General features: G+C 53.8%; 2 protein-coding genes across 3 annotated transcripts in view; both read right to left on the bottom strand.

Moving 5' to 3' along the window:
* The window catches only part of LOC131591433 (putative adenosylhomocysteinase 3), a 69,718-nt gene extending 68,016 nt beyond the window's left edge, over nucleotides 1–1,702 (bottom strand). The window contains exon 1 of the mRNA XM_058862137.1: nucleotides 1,234–1,702. Within this exon, the coding sequence (XP_058718120.1) occupies nucleotides 1,234–1,638 (405 nt within the window). The 5' untranslated portion in view covers nucleotides 1,639–1,702. The remainder of the gene's footprint in view (nucleotides 1–1,233) is intronic.
* Nucleotides 1,703–8,512: 6,810 nt separating this feature from the next.
* LOC131591432 (protein smoothened-like) lies at nucleotides 8,513–15,512 on the bottom strand. 2 transcript variants are annotated; one of them, XM_058862135.1, is made up of 13 exons: nucleotides 15,024–15,512; nucleotides 12,913–13,118; nucleotides 12,200–12,409; nucleotides 11,941–12,113; nucleotides 11,632–11,851; nucleotides 11,428–11,551; nucleotides 11,249–11,341; nucleotides 10,922–11,030; nucleotides 10,589–10,774; nucleotides 10,175–10,323; nucleotides 9,953–10,087; nucleotides 9,733–9,845; nucleotides 8,513–9,606 (listed from the first exon to the last, which is right to left on the bottom strand). In XM_058862135.1, exons 1-13 carry the CDS (start codon nucleotides 15,271–15,273, stop codon nucleotides 9,376–9,378), a joined length of 2,199 nt encoding a protein of 732 aa, XP_058718118.1. In that variant the 5' UTR covers nucleotides 15,274–15,512; the 3' UTR covers nucleotides 8,513–9,375. The 2 variants fall into 2 exon arrangements, with proteins under 2 accessions (XP_058718118.1, XP_058718117.1); XM_058862134.1 differs by having other exon boundaries at nucleotides 8,513–9,845; nucleotides 15,024–15,441.
* Nucleotides 15,513–20,009: the final 4,497 nt, after the last annotated feature.

Genomic DNA, 20,009 nt, shown 5'->3' with positions numbered 1-20,009 from the left:
GTGACACCTTGAGGAGCAGGAATGGGGTGTAAAGGCACCCAGTGACACCTTGAGGGGCAGGAATGGGGTGTAAAGGCACCCAGTGACACCTTGAGGGGCAGGAATGGGGTGTGAAGGCACCCACTCACACCTTGAGGGGCAGGAATGGGTATCCAGTGACACCTGGGGGGGCAGGAATGGGGTGTAAAGGCACCCAGTGACACCTTGAGGGGCAGGAATGGGGTGTAAAGGCACCCAGTGACACCTGGGGGGACGGGAATGAGGTGTAAACACACCCAGTGTCACCTAGGGGTGAGGGAACGGGGTGTAAAGGTCCCCAGTGACACCTGGGAGGGGCAGGAATGGGTACCCAGTGACACCTAGGGGGACGGGAATGGGATGTAAACGCACCCCGTGACACCTGGGGTGTGGGAACAGGGTGTAAAGGTACCCAGAGTCACCTGGGGGGGCAGGAACGGGCTGTAAACCCACCCAGTGTCACCTTTGGTGGGCAGGTACGGGGTGTAAACGCACCCTGTGACACCTGGGGTGTGGGAATGGGGTGTAAACAGAGCCAGTGTCACCTAGGGGTGCGGGACGGGGTGTAAATACACCCAGTGACACCTGGGGGGGCAGGAATGGGTACCCAGTGACACCTTTGGGGTGCAGGAATGGGGTGTAAACGCACCCAGTGTCACCTAAGGAGGGAGGAACGAGGTGTAAATGCACCCAGTGTCACCTGAGGAGGGAGGAACGAGGTGTAAACGCACCCAGTGTCACCTGGGGGTGCGGGAACGGGGTGTAAATACACCCAGTGTCACCTCTGGGCACATGAACGGGGTGTAAACGCACCCAGTGTCACCCCTGGGCACATGAACGGGGTGTAAACACACCCAGTGTCACCCCTGGGCACATGAACAGGGTGTAAACGCACCCAGTGTCACCCCACACGTCCCCACATGTCAGACACGGCGAAGGACAAGGCGCAGACAGACCCCCTGAGCCATGGCACAACACACCCCCAAAACGCAGCCACAGCCCCGGAGCACCCCCGCGGTCACGGCAGCACCTGAGGGGTCACCGACACCTCCCGCGTACCGCGGACCCCCGCACCGGGCCGGCCCCTGCCCGCCGGAGGCAGCGCCGCGTCCCGGAGCCCCGGACCGGTTCTCCCTGCCCGCTGCGGGCTTGTAGCCGCGGGGATGTCCCGCACAGCCCCGCCGGGGAGGCTCTCCCGGTGCCCGGCCCCGTTACCTTCTTGACCGTGCGCGGCGCCTCGGTGACGGTGCCGTCGGGGCTCACGAGCGCCTCGGCCGCGGCGCCGCCGCTGTCGCCGGCGTCGCGGTGCCGGTGCTGAGGGTGGTGCGGGTCGCTCCTCTTCATGGCCGAAGCCTGCGGCACTTTGGCGGCGGCCGAGGACAGCCCGGCGGCCGAGGACAGCCCGGGGCAGCCGCTCCCCGGAGGCCGCTCGGCGGAGGGGGCCGGGGCCGCCTCACGCTCGGCGCCCGGCACGGGGCAGGCGGGAGCCGCCGCCGCCACGCCGTGCCCGGCTGCGTGAGCGCTCACAGGCTCGCACGGCGGCCCCGCCGCCTTATCCATGGGGCCGCCGAGCTCCTTCAGCTCCACGGCGGGCGCGGCCACCGCCACCTGCACCGACATCGCCGCCGACTGCTCCGGCTCCGGCTCCGGCTCCCTCAGGGCCGCCGGCCCCGCCCCGCTCCGCCCCGCCGCGCTCGCCGCCGCACTGCATGCCGGGACATGCAGTCCTCCCGCCAGCGCTCCGCCCCGTCGCGACTACAACTCCCGGCAGCCCCTGCGGCGCGGCGCCGCGCCCCGCCTCCTCGCGGGGCCGCGCGGGGGTTGATGGGAGTTGTAGTCCGCGCGGATACAGCCGGCCCGTGAAGGCATTTGGTTCTTTTTTTCACATTTTGGTGAATTTTCAGTTTTTCAGCCTTAGAATCGCAGAATCCATGAGGTTGTAAAAGATCTTCAAGACCATCGAGACCAAGGTGTGCCTGATCCCTTCTTTATGTCCCCAGCCCAGAGCGCTGGGTGCCACCTCCAGCCCTTCCTTGGACACCTCCAGGGATGGGCACTCCAAACCTCCCTGGGCACTTCCAGGGCCACCCTTTCCATGGGGAAATTCCTGCTGCTGCCCACCCTGAGGCTCCCCTGGCCCATCCTGAGGCCGTTCCCTCTCCTCCTGTCCCCATTCCCTGGGATAAGATCCCAAATCCCCCCCGGCTGTCCCTTCCTGGCAGGGAGTTGTGCAGAGCCAGAAATTCCCCCTGATCCCCCTTTTCTCTGGGATGAGCCCCTTCCCATCTCCCTCAGGAATTCCCCAGCTCCTTCCCAGCTCCCTCAGGAATTCTCCAGTCCCTTCCCATCTCCCTCAGGAATTCCCCAGCTCCTTCCCATCTCCCTCAGGAATTCTCCAGTCCCTTCCCATCTCCCTCAGGAATTCTCCAGCCCCTTCCCATCTCTCTCAGGAATTCTCCAGTCCCTTCCCAACTCCCTCAGGAATTCTCCAGCCCCTTCCCATCTCTCTCAGGAATTCTCCAGTCCCTTCCCAGCTCCCTCAGGAATTCTCCAGCCCCTTCCCAACTTCCTCAGGAATTCTCCAGCCCCTTCCCAGCTCCCTCAGGAATTCTCCAGACCCTTCCCATCTCCCTCAGGAATTCTCCAGACCCTTCCCAGCTCCTTTGCTCCTTCTCTGGACTCAATCAGTCACAGGGCTCGGTGTCCCCACAGTGCCATGGCCAGGCTGGGCAGCTCCCCAGGGCCTGGTGTGCCAGGAAAATCCATGGAAAAGAGGAGCCACAACATCCTGGCACGAGGAACGTGTCATCCAAAAACCTGGGACTTGCTGTCCTGCCAGGCCTGCCGGCCACAGAGCTCTGCCTAAAGGCACAAACCCGTAATAAACCACATTTTCTAAATCCGCTTCTCCGGGAATGTGCCTCTTACAGAGCGCAAACCCATCCTTTTATTATTGTTATTTATTGAGAGCGGCCCTGAGAGAACTTGGAGCTGTTAGTGGGTGAGAGCTTAATTAATTCTTAATTCTCAAGCATCAGTTCCAATCCTCAAGTGTCCAATCCTCAAGCCCTTGGTTTGAGATGTTTGGGATGAGCCGGAGGAGCGGAGAGAGAGAGAGAAGGAATCCACAGAAACCTCCCCAAAAATCAGGAGGGAGAGGAGAGATGGAAGCAGCAGCACCTGAGAGGCTGAAGGAAGATTTCAGGGAAGAAAGAGCAGGAATTCCAGAGGGGATTGGAATTAAAGGAAAAGCAGCACATCCCTGTGAGCCTGGAGTGTGATGAGGACAATTCCTGACCACACCGAACTCAAGCTGCTGGTGCTGAAGCAGAATCGGGATCTGACTCTGCAGCACTCCAGGATCACAAAACTCCGGCTCAGGGCCCATTCCAGGCTCGGAAGAGCCTTTGGAACTCTTGGAAAGAGGGAAGGATTTGAAGCTGGAGCAATGTCCCTCTCCTGGCACTGGCACTGTGAGAGAAGGAAAAGTCACAGCTCCTGCAGCACCACAGTTCTGCAGAGGAGAGGAGCTTGTGCTGACCTGAGATGGAGAAATCTTCTAAAATTTAATATCTCAGATCCCACAAAAACCCACCAGGTTGTTTTGACCAAGACAAAATCCTGACCCTGATCCTCCTCTGCTGAGGAGAGGAGCTTGTGCTGACCTGAGATGGAGAAATCCTTTAAAAATTATCATTTCCTGGTGCCACAGATCCCACAAAAAGACCCCAGGATGTTTTACAAACCCCTGACAAACACAAAATCCCAAACCTGATCCTCCTCTGCTGAGGAGAGGAGCTTGTGCTGACCTGAGATGGAGAAATCTTCCAGAATTTATCATTTCCTGGTGCCACAAAAAACCCACCAGGTTGTTTTGACCAAGACAAAATCCCAACCCTGATCCTTCTCTTCTACTGAGAGGAGCTTGTGCCAACCTGGAGATGGAGAAATCCTTTAAAATTTATCATTTCCAGTGCCACAAATCCCACAAAAATCCCACCAGGTTGTTTTGACCAAAGCAAAATCCCAACCCTGATCCTTCTCTTCTGCTTGGAGGAGCTTGTGCTGACCTGAGATGGAGAAATCTTCCAGAATTTATCATCTCAAATCCCAGAAAAAACCCACCAGGTTGTTTTGACCAACCCCAACCCTGATCCTTCTCTTCTGCTGAGAGGAGCTTGTGCTGACCTGGAGATGGAGAAAATCTCTAAATCTTCTAAAATTTATCATCTCAGATTCCACAAAAAACCCACCAGGTTGTTTTGAGCAAGGCAAAATCCCAACCCTGATCCTTCTCCGCTGAGAAGAGGAGCTTGTGCTGACCTGAGATGGAGAAATCCTTTAAAAATTATCATTTCCTGGTGCCACAAATCCCACAAAAATACCACCAGGTTGTTTTGACCAAAGCAAAATCCCAACCCTGATCCTTCTCTTCTGCTGAGAGGAGCTTGTGCTGACCTGAGATGGAGAAATCTTCCAAAATTTATCATTTCCAGTGCCACAAATCCCACAAAAAACCCACCAGGTTCTTTTGACCAAGACAAAATCCTGACCCTGATCCTCCTCTGCTGAGGAGAGGAGCTTGTGCTGACCTGAGATGGAGAAATCTTCCAGAATTTATCATCTCAGATTCCACAAAATCCCACCAGGTTGTTTTGACCAAAGCAAAATCCCAACCCTGAACCTTCTCTTCTACTCAGAGGAGCTTGTGCCAACCTGGAGATGGAGAAAATCTTCTCTAAATCTTCCAAAATTTATCATCTCAGATTCCACAAAAAACCCACCAGGTTGTTTTGAGCAAGGCAAAATCCCAACCCTGATCCTTCTCCACTGAGGAGCTTGTGCTGACCTGGAGATGGAGAAATCCTTTAAAATTTATCATTTCCAGTGCCACAAATCCCACAAAAATCCCACCAGGTTGTTTTGACCAAAGCAAAATCCCAACCCTGATCCTTCTCTTCTGCTTAGAGGAGCTTGTGCTGACCAGAGATGGAGAAATCTTCCAGAATTTATCATTTCCAGTGCCACAAATCCCACAAAAAACCCACCAGGTTCTTTTGACCAAGACAAAATCCTGACCCTGATCCTCCTCTGCTGAGGAGAGGAGCTTGTGCTGACCTGAGATGGAGAAATTCTCAAAATTTATCATTTCCTGGTGCCACAAATCCCACAAAAAAAACACCAGGTTGTTTTGACCAAAGCAAAATCCCAAAACTGATCCTTCTCTTCTGCTTAGAGGAGCTTGTGCTGACCTGGAGATGGAGAAATTCTCCAAAATTTATCATTTCCAGTGCCACAAATCCCACAAAAATCCCACCAAGTTGTTTTGACCAAGGCAAAATCCTGACCATGAGCCTGGGATTTTCCTCACCTCTTAAAGAACATTCCCAAAATCCAGAGATTCTCAGCGTTTTCCTGGGAAAAACCAGGAAAAGCAGCACCCCCAAAAATTCCAACAATTTGGGCTCTGTGAGAACTGGGCTGGCTCCTTCCCTCCAGCCTGGGATGGGTTTCCCTGAAAATCTGGGGAAAAAAACTGGGAAAAATCAGCCTTGGAAAAAGCAAATTTCTTTTCCTTGAGAGGCAGATCCACAGCAGAGTTTGGGTTGTCCCACGAAACAAAGTGGAGGGAGGTTTGATGTAAATTTGGGTGATTTTGGGATGATTTTTAGGTGATTTTTGGATGATTTTTGGGTGATTTTTGTGAGATTTTTATATGATTTTTGGGTGATTTTTGGATGATTTTTAGGTGATTTTTGGATGATTTTTAGGTGATTTTTGGATGAACTTTGGGGGATTTTTGTGAGATTTGGGGATTATGTTTGGGTGATTTTTTGATTATTTTTGGTTGATTTTTGGATAATTTTTGGGTGATTTTTGGATTAATTTTTGGATGATTTTTGGGTGATTTTTGGATGATTTGGGGATGATTTTTTTGATGATTTTTGGGTGATTTTTGTGTGATTTTGGGATGAATTTTGTATTTTTGGGTGATTTTTGAATGAATTTCAGGTGATTTTTGTGTGATTTTGGGACGATTCTTGCATGATTTTGGGATGATTTTGGGGTTGTTTTTGGATGATTTTTGGATGATTTTTGGATGATTTTTGGGAGATTTTTTTGATATTTGGGGATTATGTTTGGGTGATTTTTGGATTATTTTTGGGTGATTTTTGGATGATTTTTTTGTGATTTGGGGCTGATTTTTGGATGATTTTTAGGTGTTTTTTGGACAATTTTGGGGTGATTTTTGGATGATTTTGGGTGAACTTTGGGAGATTTTTGGATGAATTTTGGGAGATTTTTTTGATATTTGGGGATGAATTTTGGATGATTTTGGATTATTTTTGGGTGATTCTTGCATGATTTTGGGATGATTTTGGGGTTGTTTTTGGATGATTTTGGGATGAATTTTGGGAGATTTTTTTGATATTTGGGGATTATGTTTGGGTGATTTTTGGATTATTTTTGGGTGATTTTTGGATGATTTTTGGGTGATTTGGGGATGATTTTTGGATGATTTTTAGGTGTTTTTTGGACAATTTTGGGGTGATTTTTGGATGATTTTTGGGTGAACTTTGGGAGATTTTGGGATGAATTTTGGGAGATTTTTTTGATATTTGGGGTTATGTTTGGGTGATTTTGGATTATTTTTGGGTGATTCTTGCATGATTTTGGGATGATTTTTGGGTGATTTTTGGATGATTTGGGGATGATTTTTTGGATGATTTTTGGGTGATTTTGTGGTGATTTTTGGATGAATTTTGGGATGTTTGGGTGATTTTTGGATTAATTTTTGGGTGATTTTTGGATGAGTTTTGGGCGATTTGCGGTGATTTTTGGATGAATTTTGGGAGATTTTTTTGATATTTGGGGATTATGTTTGGGTGATTTTTGGATTATTTTTGGGTGATTTTTGGATGATTTTTTGGATGATTTGGGGATGATTTTTTGGATGATTTTTGGGTGATTTTGTGGTGATTTTTGGATGAATTTTGGGATGTTTGGGTGATTTTTGGATTAATTTTTGGGTGATTTTTGGATGAGTTTTGGGCGATTTGCGGTGATTTTTGGATGAATTTTGGGAGATTTTTTTGATATTTGGGGATTAGGTTTGGGTGATTTTTGGATTACTTTTGGGTGATTTTTGGATGATTTTTTTCGTGATTTTGGGGTGATTTTTGGATGAATTTTGGATTTTTGGGTGATTTTTTGATTATTTTTGGGTGATTTTATGATGATTTTTGGATTATTTTTGCGTAATTTTGTGGTGATTTTTGGATTAATTTTTGGGTGATTTTTGGATGATTTTTGGGTGATTTGGGGATGATTTTTGGATGAATCTTTTGATGATTTTTAGGTGATTTTTGGACATTTTTTGGGTGATTTTTGTGTGATTTGAGGATTATGTTTGGGTGATTTTTGGATTATTTTTTGGGTGATTTTTGGATGAATTTTGGGTGATTTTATGATGTTTTTTGGATTATTTTTGCGTAATTTTGGGGGGATTTGGGGTAATTTTTGGGTGATTTTTTTGATGAATCTTGGGTGATTTTAGGATGATTTTTGGGGTGATTTTAGGATGATTTATGGGGTGATTTTAGGATGATTTTTGGCCATTTGATTCCTGCAATCCCATTTTTCTGCAGCTGTCATTTCCTCATGACCAGGCTGCACCATCCAGGGATTTATAATTTTAATAAAACATATAGAAAGAAAAAAAACCCCAAAAAACCCAACAACAACAACAACAAAAAAGGCCCAAAAAAAGAGAGATAAAGAGAAATATTTTGTTTCATCCCAGACAATCCAGCTTTGACTTCGGGTCAGCCAAAAAAGATTTAAAAAAAACACTGGAAAAATGCAATTTTCACTGACCAATTCCACCTAAATTTTAGGGTCTGGTTTGCAGGATAACCAAAATATGCAGCTGCAAGCAAAATAAAAGGATTTTTTTTCCAAAAGCAGCATTTTCCCACCCAAAAAAAGCACCAGCACCATGGGAAACTTTGGATGCCTCAGTGGGACCCTGCCCAGCAGCCCCCCAAAATTTGGGAAGCCCCAAATTTGGGGGGTTTTGGGGGGATATTTTAGCTCATGGTGCCACCAGTGCTCCCAGTTTGAGGCCAGTTGTCCCCAAAAGTGCCCAGCTGTCCCCAAAAGTGTCCCCACAGGCATTTCCAGCCCCTCCTGCAGGAGGAACAGGGGGTTCAAAGCACTTTAAAGCAGATTTTAAGGTGCTTTAAAGCAGTTTAAAATACTTTAAAGCAGTTTTTAAAGTGCTTTAAAGCAGTTTGAAACACTTCAAAGTGGTTTTTAAGGTGTTTTCAAGCAGTTTAAAACACTTTAAAGTGGTTTTTAAGGTGTTTTCTAGCACTTTAAAACACTTTAAAGCAGTTTTTAAACAGGAGAGTTTTAAGGAGAAAGGACAACCCACCCCCCCCCCAAAAAAATGTTTTCCCACCCCAAAAGAGCCCAGAGCAGCCACTGGGATTGAAAATCTGTAAATTTAATACTGATACAGGAGTTTTGTTTTTTTTTTTTTCTTTTACACAGCAAAAATGAACCCGTGGAGGTCACTGGGATAGTAAGAAAAATTAAAAAAAAAATTAAAAATAAAAGCCAGGAGTCTACCAGGACTTAATAAAAACAGGGAAAATCCAAACACCAGCAGGGATTGGAGCCCTCCTGCCTCAGGGCTCGGCTGGGTTTGCTGTGACTCGATGTTTATTTTATTTTTATTTTTATTTTTTTTTTTATCCTAAAAAAATAATAAAAAGCTTTGCTCTGGGTGGGGGGGTTGCTGACCCTGCTTCACCTCGAGGTTTTTTTGGGGTGTCCCATCTCCCTGGTGCTGCCACCCCACTAATCCTGATTTGGGGAGCTGGAAGGCACTTTGGGGTGTTGGAAGGGATTTGGGGTGATCCCAAAAATAGGGGAGCACACCAGGGTGAGTGGGCTCACCCCGAGCAGAGGCATCGCCATAGAAACATTAAAAAAAAAATCAGGAATTTTTCAAAATTCGCTATTGGCACAAGTGGGGGTGAGCTCTACGTACCTCTAGCTGTGTGTGGGGCAGAGCTGCCCCAAATCTACCCTGATCTAGGCTGTCCCCAAACCTCCCCCTGGTCCTTAAATCCCTGGGGGAGCCGGGGGTTGTTCCACCGACAGCTCCTTTCTCCCGGTGATTCCGGAGGGAATCCCAAACCCTCTCCGGGCTGGGAAGTGCACGGAGATGAATCCTCCGAAAGGGAGAAATGGGAATGTGCTCAGGCTGATGGAATATTTGGGATGGATCCTGGCGTGTCCCCTCACCTTCGGCTCTCACCCCAGCTGTCCCCACAAATCCCGCTGGCGTCAGAAGTCCGAGTCGGGCTCCAGCAGCTCCGCGTCCACCAGGTTGGTCCGGGAGTGGATGGGGGCCAGCCCTGCCCGGCGGCCCTGAGTCCTGGCTGGCCCTGGCCAGGGCTGGGGTGGCCACAGGGAGCCCCCGTTGTGCTGCCAGCGCCCGGCACCGGGGCTCTCCTCGGCGCCGCTCTCGGGGCAGAAGGGGTTGCTGATCACGTGCAAGACCTCGGCTCTGCGGCTCTGCCCGGGGAAGGCGGCGTCGGGCTGGACATCGGGGGCAAAAGCCACCAGGCAGGGCTGGGGGGGCAGGCGAGGCAGGCGAGGGACGGAGGAGCCCCCCAGGCAGCGCTCGGGGTCTGGGTTCACCTCCTTCTTCTTCTTCTTCTTCCTCCGCTTCTTCTTGTGGCCGCCGCGCTTCTGCAGCTCCGGGGACACGTCGGCCTCCACCACCCACAGGTTGGCTCTCTCCTCTGGTGGCACTGGGGTGAGGTGGCTGTGAGCGGCCTGTGCCCCGTCACCACCCCCCAGATCCGCACCCCCGACACCCCCAGCCCACAGATCCCCCTCCAGGTCCCCAAGGACTTGCCAGGTGTCGCCACGGGTGTCACGGAGATGTCCTGGGGCAGGATCGCTCCTCTCCTGGCCACCATCTTGGTGACGTGCTGAGCCCACGCCGAGGACACGTCGGCCGACGGCTCGTTGATGTTGAAGGCCAAACCAGCTGCAGGACAGGGGGGGATCTGGTCAAGGGAGGGACTTTGGGGACATCAGGGGGCTGCTGGGGACGTCCCCTGGCCCCGGCACGTACCCACGGGGCCGTCGTGGGACACGGTGTGCATGCTGAAGGACAGCTCCCGGCCCGGGTCGCGCAGCAGCTCCTTGCGCTTGGAGAAGGCCTTGGCGATCATCTTGCTCTTCTTGATCCTCTTGGGCTGGTCATCGCTCTGCCCCGTCAGCCTGGGGACACGCAGGGCACGGAGGGGACTGTCACAGCTGGTGGCACAGGGACCCTGCCCAGCTCCCCACCCCGGGGACGAAGGTGTCCCACAAAGGCCAAACCGGAGAGGCCACCCCGTTCCTGAGCTGCTGCGAGCCCGCAGCTCACTGAGCCGAGGGACAAACACCTGGGAATGTCCTCCAACGTTGGGAATGTTCTCCCCACCCTCCTGGATGGAGCAGAAAGGGCTCCAGGGAGATGGGGTGACACCCTGAGGAGTCCCACCTGCACCAGGTGCGCTTCCAGATGAGCAGGGTGGCCTTGGTCCAGACCCAGGTGCTCATGGAGACGCCGGTGCCGAACATGGCGAAGAGGTTGATCTTCTCCACCAGGAGGCTGGGCCGGTTCTTGATCTCGCAGTCCGGGATGGGCTTGTTGGTCTGCGTGGCGATGGTCACGTTGGCCTCGCACCTGCGGGGGACGGTGGCTGTGAGGAGCAGGGGGACACCCCGCGGTTCTGCGGCGTGGAGATGGCGGTGGCACCGCCGCTGGGGGACACGGGGCTGTCCCACGGGTGCCACCGCGCGCCCGTCACCCCCCTGTCCCCGTGCCACTCACAGGACGTACTCCCGGAAGCTGCGCTCCCACTCGGCCTGGTTGAAGAAGTCGTAGAAGTGGCAGCCAAAGGTGATGAAGACGAAGCCGAAGGCCAAGAAGCCGAAGATGCCTGGAGGAGAAGAGGAACATCCCCAGTTAGGCCAAACTCCAGCGACGCCCAGACAAAGACGCCACGCTGGGGCCGTGCCACCACCACCAGCACCAGCACCAGCACAGCTTTGTCCCCCGCTGCCACCACCCCTGGGAAGGAGCTGTGTGACTTCAGGGGACAAAACATCCTCGTTCCCACTCCAACTCCCTCGGGAACGGCGCCGGTGGAGGCCTCACCCAGGCGCAGCATGGTCTCGTTGATCTTGCTGGCCGCCTTCTCGCTCAGCAGCCCGGGGTGGTTGCTCTTGATGGAGAAGAGCGTCATGACCCCTGTGGGGGAGAGGATGAGGGGCTCAGCGTGTGGGGACAGCCACGGTGACCCCGTCCTGCCCTTCCCAGAGCCGAGCCACACCTACCCCGGATGAGGAAATAGCCGCCCACGATGAGCACCAGCCCGATGGGGGCCAGCACGAAGCCGGCTCGGTAGCGGTAATTCTTGTAGCCCACGAAGCAGATGCCACTGACAGAGTCACCATCCACCTGGCAGGGACGGTGACAGGGACAGGAAGGTCAGCCAGCTGCGGGCGTCACCCCGAGACGCCGCCGCGTGACCCCGTTACCTGCGCCACGGCCAGGATGGCCACGGTGAGCACGAAGGGGATGGACCAGGTGATGAGGTGGAAGTAGGAGGTCTTGCCCAGCAGCGGCTGGTAGGTGGTGCCCAGGGCTTTGAAGGAGGTGTGCCAGGCGTAGGTGAGCATGACGAACCAGATGACACCCGACATCAGCGAGTAGTAGACGATGACGAAGATGATGACGCAGGACAGCGTCTCGTTGGAGCTGCGGAGAGGCGAGGCGAGAGTCACCTTTGAGGGTGAAGGACGGGGATCTCACCAGAGCCCTCCTTGGGGACAGGAGGTGACACCCACGTGGGCTCGCCCAGCCTCATGGTGCCGTCGGCCCGGCACACGATCTCCTCGCGGGCGCCGTCCATGAACTGCGCCAGCCACCCGATGCTGCCCACGAAGAAGCAGGCGTTGACGTAGAACAGGATGACGGCGGGGTAGCGGTTGGAGTTCCTCCAGTCAGCGACAAAAGTGGCCTGGAGGGGGAGGAGGAAGCCACAGCTCGGTGCCCGCGCCTGTTTTGGGGAGGACATCCCCACCCCGGCGCGAGCGCGCGTCTCACCAGGGTGAAGAAGGTGCAGAAGATGGTGACGGAGCTGAAGGCGGCGATGTAGACGTGCATCTCGCGGTGTTCCTTCTCGGTGAAGAGCGGGTTCTGGCACTGGATGCCGCAGCCCTCCACGTCCTCGTACCAGCTCTTGGGGTTGTCCGTCCTCACCAGCGGCGCCTCGCACTGCCCCGAGCTGTTGAACTTGATGTTCTGCACCTCGTTCTGCCAGAGGGGAAACGAGGCTGTGAGGGGAGGAGGAGACAACCCAGCGGCCAAGAAGGACATCAGTCCCCTCTGGACAGCTGGATTTCATGGAATCACCATGGAATCGTGGAATGGTTGGGTGGGAAGGGACCTCAAAGCCCCTGCAGTGCCCCCCTGCCATGGCAGGGACACCTCCCACTGTCCCAGGCTGCTCCAGCCTGGCCTTGGGCATTCCAGGGATGCAGGGGCAGCCACAGCTGCTCTGGGAATTCCATTCCAGCCAGGAATTCCCAATTCCCAAGATCCCATCCATCCCTCTGCCAGTGGGAAGCCATTCCCTGTGTCCCGTCCCTCCAGACCTTGTCCCCAGTCCCTCTCCAGCTCTCCTGGAGCCCCTTCAAGCCCTGGAATGCGCTGGAAGCTCTCCCTGGAGCCTTCCCTTCTCCAGACTGCCCAACACCACCCCTCTCCTGCTCCAGGGAGCGACTTTCCCTCCCCATCCCCGTGTCCCCGCGCCGTACCGGGCAGCCCTCGGGGAAGCGGTCGGTGGTGCACTTGAGGAAGTCGGGCCAGCCGCGCTCGCGCTCCACGATGATGCAGGGAGTCCGGGTGGCCTGGCACAGGGTCTGGCTGGGCAGCTCCACCTGCCCATCCTCACACTTGGGCATGTAGACGGCGCAGAGCAGGGGCTGGATGACGTCCCAGCAGCGTGGGGCGTTGCGCAGGCCTGTGGGGAGGGGACAGCACCGTCACCACCCCCGGCACGGCCACCTCCTGCTGTCCCCACAGCACCCACACGGTGCTGGGACCCCTCTGTGGGCATCTCCTGCTGTCCCCACAGCACCCAGAGGGCACTGGGACCCCTCTGTGGGCATCTCCTGCTGTCCCCACAGCACTGGGACCCCTCTGTGGGGCTCTTGTGCTGTCCCCACAGCTCTGGGACCCCTCTGTGGGGCTCTCCTGCTGTCCCCACAGCACTGGGACCCCTCTGTGGGGCTCTCCTGCTGTCCCCACAGCTCTGGGACCCCTCTGTGGGGCTCTCCTGCTGTCCCCACAGTGCCAGGACCCCTCTGTGGGGCTCTCCTGCTGTCCCCACAGTGCCAGGACCCCTCTGTGGGGCTCTCCTGCTGTCCCCACAGTGCTGGGACCCCTCTGTGGGGCTCTCCTGCTGTCCCCACAGGGCACTGGGACCCCTCTGTGGGGCTCTCCTGCTGTCCCTGCACCCCAATCTCCTGCTCCCCTGCACGTTACATTTTCTCCCCTCCTATACATTTTTCTGTACCGTCCCCATCCCCAGACACCCATTATACTGCTCCCCTCTACACTCCACCCATCCCCAGCCCCTTTTTAATCAGTTTTCTATACTGTACCCATCCCCTGCACCCCACTAGAGAGTTTTCTATACTGCACCCACCCCTGGGCCTGTGCTAGCCCATAAATTACCTGTACCCTAATCTACAGCTGCCCTCTGTGCTGTACCTCATCCACAATGTTTTCTTACACAGTTTTCTACACTGTACTCATTCCCCAGCCCCTTGGATGCACTTTTCTATACTGTACTCATTCCCAGCCCTGTGCTGTAAAGTTTTCTGTACTTTACCTATCCCCACTCCCCCTCTATACAGTTTTCTGCACTCTACCCATCCCCAGCCCTGTGTTAGACACTTTTCCATACTGTACCCATCCCTGGCCCTTTGCTATAGTTTTCCATACTGTACCCACTCTTCTGTAAAACTCTATGAAGTTTTCCATACTGTACCCATCCCCAGCCCCCCTCTATAAAGTTTTCTACACTGTACCCATTCTTATATAAAGTTTTCTATACTGTACCCATTCCCAAGCCCCCTGCTATAGTTTTCTATACTGTACCAATCCCCAGCCCCCCTCTATAAAGTTTTCTATACTGTACCCATCCCCAGCCTCCCTCTATAAAGTTTTCTATACTGTACCCATCCCCAGCCCCCTGCTATAAAGTTTTCCATACTGTACCCATCCCTGGCCCTTTGCTATAAAGTTTTCTATACTGTACCCATCCCCAAACCCCCTCTATGAAGTTTTCCATACTGTACCCATCCCCAGCCCCCCTCTATAAAGTTTTCCATACTGTACCTATCCCCAGCCCTTTGCTATAAAGTTTTCTACGCTGTACCCATTCTTATATAAAGTTTTCTATACTGTACCCATTCCCAAACCCCCTCTATGAAGTTTTCTATATTGTACCCATTCCCAGCCCCCTGCTATAAAGTTTTCCATAGTGTACCCATCCCCAGCCTCCCTCTATAAAGTTTTCCATACTGTACCTATCCCCAGCCCTTTGCTATAAAGTTTTCTACACTATACCCATTCTTATATAAAGTTTTCTATACTGTACCCATCCCCAGCCCTTTGCTATAAAGTTTTCTATACTGTACCCATCCCCAGCCCTTTGCTATAAAGTTTTCCATACTGTACTCATACTCAGCCCTGTGTTAGGCGCTTCTCCATAGTGTACCCATCCCCAGCCCCCCCACACTACACCCAAAGCTCCCCCCCAACCCCCGTTCCCCCGCCCTTCACCGCTCCCCATCCCCCTCCAGCCCCATCCCGGGCCTCTCCCTCACTCTCCCCGCTCCCGGTACCGTCCCGTCCGTACCGGACCAGAGCAGCAGCTTCCCGTGCGCCTCCTCCTGCGAGGCGGAGTCGGTGGCCAGCAGCGTGGAGGTGGCGGTGTAGGGCAGCGCCGAGCCCAGGCAGGCGCCGAAGCGGAGCCGCTCGCAGGGCGCGGGGCGGCGGCAGCGCGGGGGCCCGGCCGAGGCGTTGTGGGCGGCGGGGCAGCGGCCGCCCAGAGCCAGCGCCAGGGCCAGCGCCAGCGCCCAGCGCCTCCCGCCGCGGCCCGGCCACATCGCGGCGGTGCTCGGCGGGCTTAGGGCGGCTCGGAGCGGGGCGAGGGGCCCGCCATGGCCCCGCCGCCTTTGTTGGGCTCGCCGGGAGCGAGCGGAGCGGCCCCGCTGCTGCTGCTGCTGCTGCTCCTCCTCCTCCTCCTCCTCCTCAGCCGCCGCCGCCCGCGGCACGGCCCGGCCCGCGCCCCCCGCCGGGGCGGGCTGAGGGAGGGACCGCGGGGGAAGCGCTGCGGAGGGTAAGAGAGGCGAGTTGTGAGGGGAAAGGAGCTTTTTGTGAGGGAAAAAGTGGCTGAAAAGTGAGGGGAAAGTTTTCTTGCTGGGAGGAAAGGGTCCCCTTTTGTGAGGAAAAAGTTCTTCGCCTCAGGAAAAAAGTCGCTTTTTGGTCAGGAAAAGTTTTCTTTTTCTGAGGAAAAGTTCCGTTTTGTGAGGATAAGGTCGCCTTTTTGTGTTTTTTGTGAGGAGAAAAGTGGTTTTTTGTGAGGGAAAAAGTCGCTAAAAAGTGAAGTGATTTTTTTGAGGGGAAGGAAAGAGTCCCCTTTTGTAAGGAGAAAGTTCTTCCCGTGAGGAAAAAAGTCGCTTTTTGGTGAGGAAGTTTTCTTTTTGTGAGGAAAAGTTTCGTTTTGTGAGGATAAGGTCGCTTTTTGTGCTTTTTGTGAGTAGAAAAGTGGGTTTTTGTGAGGGAAAAAGTCGCTAAAAAGTGAAGAGAAGTACTTTTTTTGAGGGGAAGGAAAGAGTCACCTTTTTGTAAGGAGAAAGCTCTTCCCGTGAGGAAAAACTCACTTTTTGGTCAGGAAAAGTTTTCTTTTTGTGAGGAAAAGGTCGCTTTTTGCGAGGAAAACGTGGCGTTTTTCCCTGAGGGAAAAAGTGGGTGTTTTGTGAAGGAAAAAGTCGCTAAAAAGTGAGGGGAAATGCTTTTTTTGGGAGGAAATAGTCCACTTTTGTGAGGAGAAAGTTCCTCTTGTGAGGAAAAAAGGCGCTTTCTGGTCAGGAAAAAATTTATTTTTCTGAGGAAAAGTTCCTTTTTGTGAGGAAAAAGTGTCTTTTTGTGAGAAAAAAGTGGCTTTTTTGTGAGGGAAAAAGTCGCTAAAAAGAGAGGGGAAAGTCTTTTTTTGGGGGGGTAAAAAGTCCCCCTCACAAAAGGCCTTTGTGAGGGAAAAGTTCCTTCTTGAGGAAAAAGTGGCTTTTTTTGAGGAAAAAGTCACTTTTTGTGGGGAAAAGATTCCTTTTTGTGAGGGAAAAGTTCTTTTTTGTGCGGAAAAACTCAGTCGTGAGGGAAAAAAGTCACTTTTTGTGAGGGAAAAGTTATTTTTTCTGAAGAAAAAGTTTCTTTTTGTGACAAAAAAGTCACTCTTGTGAGGAAGAAGTCCCTTTTTGTGAAGAAAATGTCCTTTTTGTGAGGGAAAAAAGTCACTATTTGTGTGGGAAAAGTTCATTCTCATGAAAAAAAGGTCCAATTTTGGAAGGAAAAAGCCATTTTTGTGACAAAAACATCACTTTATAGGAAGAAAATAACAATTTTGTGAGGGAAATGTTCCTTGTGAGGTAAAGGTTCTTTTTTTTTCTGTGAAATAAAATGTGATTAAAAGGCTTTTTGGGGGAAGAAAAGTCATTTTTGAGGGGGACGAAAAGCAATTCATTGGGAGAGAAAAAATTCCATTTGTGGATAAATCTCATTTTGATAGGAGAGAAGTCACTTTTTTAAGGGGAAAGTTACTTTTTTGGGAGGTAAAAGTCACTTTTTGGGGACAAAAGACACTTCTCTGGGGAAAAAAAAAGTTAATTTTTGAGCAGGGAGTAATCTTTCTGGTAAAAAAAATAATTATAGGGGAGAAAAGACAATTTTGTGGGGAGAGAACTTGATTTTTGTGGGGGAAAGTTCCTTTTTTTAAGGGCAAGTTACTTTTTTGGGAGGGAAAAGTAAGTTTGGGGGGGGACAAAAGACTTTTGGGGGAAGAAAAGTTGTTTTTTGGGGAGAAAGTAGTGGCTTTTTTTTGGGAGGAAGCCACGTTTTTGGAGAACAGCTACTTCTTATATTTTTGGGGGGAGAAGTAGCTCTTTGGAGGGGCAGTTTTAGGAAGAAAAGTGAGTTTTGGAGGGGAAAAAATCACCTTTTTTTGCGGGTAGGTGTCATTCCTCGGAGAAGCAATCGCTTTTGGGGGAAAAAATGACATTTTGGTAGGGGGATGAGGTGGATTTTGAGGGGAAAAAAAGCCAAAAAAAGGGATTTATTTTGTTTTTAATGGGAGAGAAGCGTCCCGGCCGCACACAAAGAGCCGGGGGTTGGCCGCATCCCGGCTCCCTCCGCGGGAGGGACCACCCAGCCCGAGCAGAGGGGAAAATTAAAAACAAAACAAAACAAAACAAAACAAAAAACCCCAAAAAGCCAACCCTAAAAAACTCCACCCACGGCCTTGCGACAGCTCCGAGAGGCCGGGCCAGGCCCAGGCGGCTCAGCCGCTTTTCGCCGCTTGTTTTGGGGTCTCACAACAGCAGCGCAGGGCCACGGGGTGGCCTCGGTGTGTCCCCAGAGCCACTGCGGTGTCACCTGCGTGTCCCCAGAGCCACCGTGGTGTCCCCAGAGCCACTGCGGTGTCCCCTGTGTGTCCCCAGAGCCACCGCAGTGTCCCCTGAGTGTCCCCAGAGCCACCGTGGTGTCCCCTGTTTGTCCCCAGAGCCACCACGGTGTTCCCTGAGTGTCCTCAGAGCCACCACGGTGTACCCTGTGTGTCCCCAGAGCCACCATGGTGTCCTCTGAGTGTCCCCAGAGCCACCGTGGTGTCCCCTGTTTGTCCTCAGAGCCACCACGGTGTTCCCTGAGTGTCCCCAGAGCCACCACGGTGTCCCCTGTGTGTCCCCAGAGCCACCACGGTGTCCCCTGTGTGTCCCCAGAGCCACCATGGTGTCCTCTGAGTGTCCCCAGAGCCACCACGGTGTCCCCAGAGCCACTGCGGTGTACCCTGCGTGTCCCCAGAGCCACCGCAGTGTGCCCTGAGTGTCCCCAGAGACACCACGGTGTCCCTTGTGTCCCCAGAGCCACTGCAGTGTCCCCTGCGTGTCCCCAGAGCCACTGCGGTGTCACCTGTGTGTTTCCCCAGAGCTACCGTGGTGTCCCCTGCGTGTCTCCAGAGCCACCGCAGTGTCCCCTGAGTGTCCCCAGAGCCACCGTGGTGTGCCCTGTGTGTCCCCAGAGCCACTGCGGTGTCACCTGCGTGTCCCCAGAGCCACCACAGTGTGCCCTGTGTGTCCCCAGAGCCACCACGGTGTCCCCAGAGCCACTGCGGTGTACCCTGCGTGTCCCCAGAGCCACCGCAGTGTGCCCTGAGTGTCCCCAGAGACACCACGGTGTCCCTTGTGTCCCCAGAGCCACTGCAGTGTCCCCTGAGTGTCCCCAGAGCCACCGTGGTGTCCCCAGAGCCACTGCGGTGTCACCTGTGTGTCCCCAGAGCCACCGTGGTGTCCCCTGCGTGTCTCCAGAGCCACCGCAGTGTCCCCTGAGTGTCCCCAGAGCCACCGTGGTGTGCCCTGTGTGTCCCCAGAGCCACTGCTGTGTCCCCTATGTGTTCCCAGAGCCACCGCAGTGTCACCTGTGTGTTCCCAGAGCCACCATGGTGTCCCTTGCATGTCCCCTGAGCCACCATGGTGTCCCCTGTGTGTCCCCAGAGCCACTACGGTGTCCTCTCAGTGTACCAAAGAGCCACCATGGTGTCCCCCGTTTGTCCCCAGAGCCACCGTGGTGTGCCCTGTGTGTCCCCAGAGCCACCATGGTGTCCCCTGTGTGTCCCCAGAGCCACCATGGTGTCCTCTGAGTGTCCCCAGAGCCACCACGGTGTCCCCAGAGCCACTGCGGTGTCCCCTGTGTGTCCCCAGAGCTACCGTGGTGTCCCCTGCGTGTCTCCAGAGCCACCGTGGTGTGCCCTGTGTGTCCCCAGAGCCACTGCTGTGTCCCCTGTGTGTTCCCAGAGCCACCACAGTGTGCCCTGTGTGTCCCCAGAGCCACCACGGTGTCCCCTGCACGGCCTGGCAGAGCTCGGGGCCTCGCATCTTTATTGTTCATGAAAGCCAAGAAGCAGCAGAGCACCCGCAGAGCCACTGGGCTGTCCCCACACTTGGGGACACCGAGATGGACACCGGGCCCTGGGGATTGTCCCCAGACACCTGGCTGCGGGGGATTGTCCCCAAACACCCAGCCACGGGGATTGTCCCCAAACACCTGGCTGTGGGGATTGTCCCCAAACACCTAGCCATGGGGATTGTCCCCAAACACCCAGCCATGGGGATTGTCCCCAAACACCTGGCTGTGGGGATTGTCCCCAAACACCTAGCCATGGGGATTGTCCCCAGACACCCAGCAATGGGGAATGTCCCCAGACACCTGGCTGTGGGGATGTCCCCAGACACCCAGCCATGGGGATTGTCCCCAGACACCTGGCTGTGGGGGATTGTCCCCAAACACCCGGCCATGGGGGATTGTCCCCAGACACCCAGCAATGGGGAATGTCCCCAGACACCTGGCTGTGGGGATGTCCCCAGACACCTGGCTGTGGGGATTGTCCCCAGACACCTGGCTGTGGGGATTGTCCCCAGACACCTGGCTGTGGGGATTGTCCCCAAACACCCGGCCATGGGGATTGTCCCCTAATACCGGGCCCTGGGGATTGTCCCCAAACACCTGGCTGTGGGGATGTCCCCAGACACCCAGCTATGGGGATTGTCCCCAAACACCCAGCTATGGGGATTGT

Source organism: Poecile atricapillus, chromosome W (assembly GCF_030490865.1).
Source record: "Poecile atricapillus isolate bPoeAtr1 chromosome W, bPoeAtr1.hap1, whole genome shotgun sequence".
Classification (NCBI taxonomy): domain Eukaryota; kingdom Metazoa; phylum Chordata; class Aves; order Passeriformes; family Paridae; genus Poecile; species Poecile atricapillus.
Note: the sequence above shows the minus strand (reverse complement) of the source record. Positions and strands in the feature narration are given on the sequence as shown.